This window comes from Pundamilia nyererei, unplaced genomic scaffold, assembly GCF_000239375.1.
Source record: "Pundamilia nyererei isolate P.nyererei 1_Seehausen unplaced genomic scaffold, PunNye1.0 scaffold00014, whole genome shotgun sequence".
Classification (NCBI taxonomy): Eukaryota; Metazoa; Chordata; class Actinopteri; order Cichliformes; family Cichlidae; genus Pundamilia; species Pundamilia nyererei.
Genome location: NW_005187415.1, coordinates 6,326,102 through 6,334,663, shown reverse-complemented (window position 1 = coordinate 6,334,663; position 8,562 = coordinate 6,326,102). Strand labels below are relative to the sequence as shown.

Sequence of the window (8,562 nt, the reverse complement as noted above, 5' to 3'; positions counted from 1 at the left end):
CTCTGCACCCCTGGGAACCCTGGCCCCCTTCTCCTTCACCTGTATATAGTGCACCTGGAGTGTGTAAATAAACCTGTTTTTCTGAGACTTCAGTCTGCGCCGAGTCCTCCCTGCTCCTCCGTGACAGATTATTTTTGGTGCCTTTTTCAGTTCCTGTATTTCTCAGTCAAGCTCTAACAGAGGCCATTAAATTATGTACTATAATAAACCTGTTTTTTTACATTATAAAAGTTTTGTCGTTCTAGTCCTAAATAGTCGCCAGCTAGTGTATCTTTGGACCTGAACAGATACTAATGGGTAACATATCGAGAGTAATCTGTAAGCCAGCTGGGCTAAATTTAAAGTCAGAATTTTTCAGTGTAAGTTTTTCTTGACTAGAGTTTAAAGTGGGCTGGGACTGTCACATTTTGAATGATTCTTTTATTTACAGTATGTTTTAGGTACTATATAGATGGATTTAGATTTAGCACAGATTAGAAAGCTGGCCTGTTTATTTGTTGGATATTTATCTGGCAACAATATTTTAATATGTCTGGGCTATTGGATGGAGTCACACCTAAATTTACACAAAAGTCTTTAATATTTAAATGATCATAAAAATTGTAGCTGCCTGTAAAAAACAAAAACCCCAAAACAAATTCTAACCAATAAAAAGTGTCAGGCTGGAGAATGATTAACAGTGAGCTAAGACGTAAGTTGCACCTTTGGGTGATAATCTCTTTAGGGTTGTCATTAGACTTGTCATTTGTTGTAACGTAAAGCCGCTTTTAAAGCTTCACAGTTAACCAACAAAAAAAATAAATCACTGTCAATGTCAATAAATGACTCATTTTTATCCATTTAAATGAATAAAAATGCGATTTTAAGTCAACTACGGTCAATCACCTGTTAGCTAACATAGCAGCTAGCTGGCTAAACTTAGCTTATTTTTTGCTAACATTGTCACCAGCAAGGTATTACCTCATGTCACATAATTATTAACTATGTGGAGTTTGTAATGTAATTTTTGTTGTATTTCTTTACTGACGTCACTAATTAGTAGACTCACTTTATCATTTTGTCAAGTCATTATAAGTCGTTGTTTATGTTTCTTACTTTAAGTGTTGTAGGTGGGGAGAGGAGGTGAATTATGTAAAGGGACTCTGATGGTATGTGGTAAAATAGGCTGAATGGAAATCAATACACAGGCTGTTAGAGGCAACCAAAACAGTTGTGGAAAGCCTAATATTTCTTAAGTAGTATGAAAAATGTTACAAAGTTAACCTTGAGAGTAGCAAAGCATTTCACTCATCAATAGTAGTCTGCAGCCAAGCAGATAGTTTTGGTATAACGTGTCCAGTTTTTGAGATAACTGCATGTTGAAATTATATGGCCTGTGTCCACATAATATAGTATGGAGCATAGTTTCACAGAGCCTGGGCTCCTTGAATTTAAAAAGCTGCAAACTCCCAACAATGAAGCCTCAGTGCTTTACTGGGAGCACACCTGACCTCAGTTAATTTGACAGAAATACAGCAATGCGTTTGTTGTGCAAACAGGCACAAATAGACACACAAAATATGTATTTGTTTTCGAGCCTTTTAGAATTTTTTAATAGATTAAAGGAGAGAATACTGGCAAAAAAAAAAAAGACAGTGGGAAACTGAAAGAGTGCAAAGCGAGAGTCAGGCACAGGGAGAGAGACCAGGGTAGGCTGAATAAGCTGTTTGTTTGTCCCTCTGTTGTCCACCGTGGGCTTGCCTTGTGCCTGGCGTCCAGGGTGATTTCCCTTCACAACGACCACTGCCGCTCTTGCGTTAGTATTTTCACTGCTGTGAGAGTAGCATTCAAGGGTGTACTGTGTTTAATTGCTTGCTCCTCAACGGGCCTCATTATGCAGGGAATGGGAAAGACCGAGCGAGGAGAGCAGGGCCGAGACATCGACCTGACATCGCTGAGATCCACCATGCCAGCCAGCGGGCCCCTTCAGGTTAGTATACTTAAAATGGCAGAAAAACTTATAAATAACTATAGTTGAATTGCTTATTTTATTAAGCAAAAGCATTGCCTTCCTATCTGCCTTCCTTTTATTTCATCCTCTTCCTTAGTTCCTATTTCCCTCACTCTTTAATCTGACTTTTTTCTTAGTCCTGAGAGTTTGTTACTCTGAATCATTGCTTCTATCTTGGCTTTGCCACAAAGCTGTGGTATGTTCTGCCTGTGTGAGAGCTGAGGATCAAAAGGCTGCCCTGTGGTTCTCTTGGTTAGGTTAAGTGCCTGTACTCGATCCCAAGACTAAGACACAACTACAGCATCCATCAAATATCAATTAGGGCCTGGGTGCAAAGGTTAATAATACCTTTTAAAGTAGCTGTGGGTCAAAGAAACAGGTATGCACGAATATAGAGATAGAAAAGGAGTCGTAGTATAATTGGAGTTTTTAGAGGTTGCATTTATTTTTTGATATTCCCATACTTTACACACGAATTTAAGCTACATTTAGTTTATTCACAAATATTTTGGATTTTATTCAAAAAGATTGAAGCTTCTTTTTTCAAATAATCATCTGCCTCAATTTCACAGAAGTTATAGATATTTACATAACTGTTCCTGGTGTCTTCTGCTGGTCTGTAATAGAAGTAACAGGGTTCCTCCACATCAACCAGCAGAGCTATCAGTTACTGGCACAGTATTTTTAGCTACACAGTCTCCAGTGAACAAAGTGGGATTACTTAAGACAAGCTGTGTGTGTTTGTGTGCGTGAGTGTGTGTGAGACAGTGATAGATGTGGAAGACAGGGTATTCGCTCAGTTCATCAGCATATGTAAATGTCCATATTACATATAAATTTATTGTATATACATCATTTTGGTATGTAAATGATGTGTGTAAAATTCTCAATGAGATAAGCAGAATTCTGGATCTTAAATAAAGTGCTGTTTGCTTCTTTTTGTACATACATTTTTGGAAATGCATGCTTTTTCAACGCAGACAGTAAATGTCCTTTTCGGTGACCCCCTACTGTTATCACATTAGCGATAACTTTATTCTATCTCATAGGTTATCTGCCCGCTAACCACATCCAAATGTAGCATGAATGCTTGTACTGTTTATTCATAAAACTGAGATTCATAACACACTCTTTGACTTTTCACCAGTTCTGTTTTGATAAGTCGTAATCTGATAACAGTTAAACAGAGAACAATGTTACAGTTTATTGAAATGGTATTCAGCATATCTGTAGCACGGGTTATGAATATGAATGAATGTGAATATATTAGCAGCAACTAATAAGACAGGAAGGCTTGAAGAGAGAGAAGAAAAAGACTTGTTTGGATAAGCTGAGAACCTGTACAGTATCATTTGGCCACGTTCTGCCACTAGTGACTCCAGTGATAATAACATCACTATAATATATGTATATCTGCAGATGTCAAGTCCTCCCCGGAACTATTCATTTGAACCATAGTGGCATAATTATATGATGACAGACACAAGGAGGGAAATGTGGGATCTTCAGTAAAGCAGAAACAAGTTTACCAAAGCATGCGTGCACATGAATGCGTGTGAAAGGAAGCGTGTGTTTAAGAACTCAGTCTTTCAGCACAATATGCATCCCGTATGTTATGCCAGCTCAAACTTGTGGTCTGTGTGTATATGACTAATGCTAATGCCTTTATTCATGTCATATGTATTTGTTGTGTTGTGCCAACAGCCAGTTTAAAATCAAAACACTTGCATCAAGGTACTTTATACTTTACAGTATTCTAGTAAATACCCCAACAATCAGATTAAATTTTCTGTGCAAGCACTTTGTGACTTAGGGAAAGAAAAGCTCTCTTTTAACAGGGGAAAATAACCAGCGAAACCAGGCTCAGCGAGTTGCAGTCATCAGCAGCGACAAGAGCAAAAAATTGCATCATTGAATTGAATAATGAAAAATGTTGGCAAATAAGGGTTGTCAGATATACACACAGTGCTTTTAGTGTTTACGGAGCAAACATCTGACCATCATCTGAATTTGTCTCAAGACACACTCAGAATATCTTTGTCATGTGATTTAAAAAATAGCTATAAATTGAGCTTGATATAGGCAGTAGGTGGTCATCCATGTAGTCACCTGTCCAGGCTTTACCTCACCTCCTGCTCAGTGTCATCTAGAATAATAATAATGTATACTTTATTGATCCCCATGGGGAAATTACTTGTTTTTCTCTGCATTTGACCCATTCACTCAGTGAAGCAGTGGGCATCCACTAAGCAAGCACCCGGGGAGCAGTGAGTAGGGAAGGTACCTTGCTCAGGGTAGCCGTTCAGTGGATTCGAACCCCCGACCTTCCAATCATGGAGCAACTACTCTACCTACTGACCTATCCCTGCTCCTAGAATAGGCTCCAGGCCTCCATAATGTTATCCACAATAAGGTAGTTTGGTAATTTGGTTGAGATTTAGATTCATATATGCTACTGTGGAATAAAACAGGACTGTTGAAACAGAATTATTACCCAGAAGGATTTCTTGGTCTTTGAGTTCATGACATCGTCACAATATCCTGATATAATGCAGTAGCATAGCTTCAGAGTGAGAGCTTCCCCAAAGAGAAGCATATTATTTTCTGAAATTAGATCTATGAGGCTTTCATTCAGTGTCTCTGTGAGCCTGTCATGATGAATCTGTTTCCATGGTGTGAAAGCTTTACACCTCTAAGTCACTCTCTATGTATAGAGCACAGCAAGAGGGTGCGGAGCGCCAATACAGAATTAGGAGGAATCACACGGCCTCTCCAAGCTTGGCACTCATGTTTCAAAGAAAGAGAATGACCACACTGTTCGAGGAGGATGGTCACAGTATGTTTAGTGATTAGAAAAACCCCTCTTATTTTTAGTGTTTGATTGTGAACAAGCTCTTAAGATTACTTGGAGAAATCAATAAAGTGAAAATAACCTTAAAGCAGACATTAAAGACTAGAATTTGGTGTAAACACTTAAAATGTTGCTGTTCTTCCAACACCATGGATCTCCTTGGTTACCAACATTGCTAAATTTTACACTTATAGATTAAACCTTCCATGCTTTTTCGAGGATTTCTAGCTTATTCAGTGGTGACATTCAGCTTCCATAGTGTTTTTACAGACATAGAAATGGCATCAATATCTTAGTGTGAGGACATAATGCAAAAAGTGAAAATTGAAACACAGGCATAAGAATTATTTCAGAGAAGTGTAAAATCATGTGAGCAAGCCTGAGCTGGCCATCAACTGACTTTGGTAGATGTCAGGAAAGAAAGGTCACTTCAGAGCAAGTCTTGCACGCCAATCACAGAAAATAGTAGTAATATACATATTAGTTTACCAAAGATTAAATATAATAAGGGAGGTCTGCATGTGTCTTATATAGTACTATGAAAAATTCTTGAGTCACCCTAGTAGGTGCGACAGTTTATTAAAACGTGCAAACGTACATAAAATACATTATCTAAGGCAAAAACAGGTTTTACAACTAGCTTGAAAGTCAATATTTGGTATGATCGCCTTTATTCTTCAACTCAGCCTTGCCTCTTCTAGGCAAGCTTCCTTTGATTTCTTGAAGTAGTCTTCAGAAGTAATTCTCCAGACTTCTTGAACATCTTTCAAAGGTCTTTTTTGGATGTTGGCTTCCTTTTGTTCCATTCTCTGCCGAGATGATCTGACACTGCTTACACAATGTTGAGGTCCAGGCTCAACATTATTCACATGGCTGATAGGATTCCCTTGTGTGTTCTTCTGTCTAGGTGCGACTTTACTGCCCTGGCAGTGTGCTTGGGGTCATTATCATGCTGAAAAAGGAACATCCTGCCAATCAGACACTTTCAGATACTTTCCATGATATTGCGTGGTGAATCGAATTCTGACCATATTCTTCTGCATTCAGTCCAGGTTTTGTAACTTGGCATACCTCAGCTTTTTCTCCCTGTTTTTTTTCCCTTAAGAATGGCCTCTTGGCAACCACCCTTCCACTGAGACCTTTTCTGAGGCTGTGGTGAACAGTAGATGAATCATCTGAAGGGTCAGATGCATCTCTCAAGTCCTGTGTCAGGTCTTTGCTGGATTTTTCCCCCTATTTCTTAAGGATGTGACTTTCAGATACGGTTCATCTGCTGTAGATTTTTTTTAGGCCTGTCACCTCTTCTTTTGTCCTCCACTTGACTAGTTTGCCTAAGTCCTAGACAATAACTCTTTGGGAAAACTCCTTGTTGACTCATAAATACTGTTTTACACCTGTCAGACTGTGTTATCTTGAGATTTTTAGATTCAACTAAAGAAAAAAAAATTGTGACAGGCTATTAACAAAGTTCCTGAAGATAAAGTTCTTTGTTAGATAAGTTGCTTTATTAGGTTGTCTGTTACACTGGTTCAGTAAACACAAAATCATTCATCTGACAATGATCAGGTCCAAGAACTGGACTGAAAACGCGTGGAAAAGCAGCAAATATATATATAAAAAAGATGAGAGCTATTGCTCAAGACCACATTAAAAATTCCAGGAAAGTCTGGCTTCTTCAAAACAAAATATGCAGAGTGTACATTACTGTAGTGTCTATATAACAAGGACTATATCACAAAACTTTGTTTTTGATGCATGTTTATGCTTTGTCTTTCTTGTTTCTTGAGCTATGCATCACATCAGTTCAATTTTATTTATATAGTGCCAAATCACAACAACAACTTATTGGAGAGATCTACATTTATTTGCACAAGTGTCTTCCTTATGGGCTCAAAAAGCAAGAACCCATCATAGTTGGGTTCTTGCTTTTTAAAGCTAGGTTACTACGAGTACACAATTGATTAGAAATGTAAATGAGTATAATGGCCTCTAAAGTTATGGAAACACAAGTCTGTGTGCATGTCTGTGATTGTGCGTGTAACCACCTCTTGGCCCCTACATGGCAAATGTTACATTCTGAGTGTAGGTGTGAAGTATGAGAGTGCATGCATGTCTCTGTAATTCTAGGAACCGTCATCTGACGCCCAGCCGAGCCTCATCTTTAACTGAAATGGAATGACTGTTGTTGTTTAATGACTTGTGTTGTGTAATAGGTGTAACCAAACTGTGGGTCACATTCTTTTCCATTGTATATGTGTGCAAGTAGAAAGAGTTGTGTAATTTACCAGATATGTACAATAGAGTGTGAGTAGCTTGTAATTATATGGTACAGCACAGAATATGTGACAACTTTGTCCAAAGCGACTTGTTTTTAAAAAGCTTATTACATGGTGCATCAGCAACGATTTGTCAGTTGCAATAGGGTAGATAACAGAAGATAACAGATTAGGAAATTTTTTTAGCAAGATAATTTTTATAAACCACATTTTTTGAAGTTTAAATGGCATTGTCATAGATGAAGGTTAGTCTATAAATGAACTATACCACCAGTTTCAGAGATGGCACGCAATCATTGTTTTTGTCGTCACAACCTTGAATATCCAGGCCTCTCTTATCTCTTGCTACTTATTATCAGAGACCTTTTCTGGGAGACATAAAAAAATCAAAATTTTGTTATAAAACTGTAGAATTAAATGTGAACGTGAAAGCGTTTGTTAATCACAGACATCTAACCAAAAACCCAATTTAAAAACTCTCTTTAAAATAAGGGAACTAGAGGTGAAAAATTCTAATGTCTGGGTTCAAACATGGCCGTTTTGGTAGTTTGCTGGTTTGGGTGTCAGACTATGCAATGCTCAGAACATTTTTAAAATAAGATCTCAGATTTTACAGATCTTACTTAGCATGATAATTGTTAAAGTTAATGACCAAACAATTAGAAAAAACTGAACAACAATTCTGATGGCTAAAGAACCAAATGGGACAGGCGAAAAAAAACCCCAAAAAAAACCCAGTTGCCTCGAGGCGCTTTATATTGTAAGGTAGACCCTACAATAATACATACAGAGAAAAACCCCACAATCATATGACCCCCTGTAAGCAAGCACTTTGGCGACAGTGGGAAGGAAAAACTCCCTTTTAACAGGAAGCAACCTCCAGGAGAACCAGGCTCAGGGAGGGGCGGCCACCTGTTGGTGAGAGAGATGTGGTCACCCACTCAAAGCATTGAACTAAACTGGCACCGAAAAAACCTCATGTTTAGGGTGAATCCAGACTGTAATATACCTCCATCTTTTATGTACAGTTTATGGCTTAGCGTTAGACCTCATTGGGCACTAAACAAACTATTACCGTGAACTTTAGGCTGTACCATCTGTGAGAAGTTAAAATTACAAATCCCTTTGCTGAACCTTTCAGCGGCACTTCCCTTTGAGGTTTCACTGACTATGTAATTTGTCGCTCTATATATGCTGAATGTAAAACTTTGTAAAAAATGTAAAACAACGCTCTAGTTATTCTCCAGTTCAGTCTTTGACTCCAGTTGGGTTCAGCTTATTCCCATTTTGGACCATTTTGATTACATTTTGTTAAAAACTAAGCATATAGAAGCAGTTTGTAAGGTCAGTTAATATAAAACAACTGTTAGTCAGTATCAGTTTAGGTGAATTAAATCAGTTCTGTTTAAGGTCTTTAACAGATTAACTTATTAATTTACACCACG

At 38.0% G+C, this 8,562-nt stretch overlaps 1 protein-coding gene across 12 annotated transcripts in view; it reads left to right on the top strand.

The window, feature by feature from the left end:
• The first annotated feature begins 1,672 nt into the window (after positions 1-1,672).
• LOC102195560 (ninjurin-2-like) overlaps positions 1,673-8,562 on the top strand; it is a 37,321-nt gene continuing 30,431 nt past the window's right edge. For all 12 annotated transcript variants that reach the window (XM_013908770.1, XM_013908769.1, XM_013908768.1 and 9 more), the window contains exon 1: positions 1,673-1,969. In XM_013908770.1, coding sequence (XP_013764224.1) covers positions 1,874-1,969 — 96 coding nt within the window. In that variant the 5' untranslated portion in view covers positions 1,673-1,873. The remainder of the gene's footprint in view (positions 1,970-8,562) is intronic.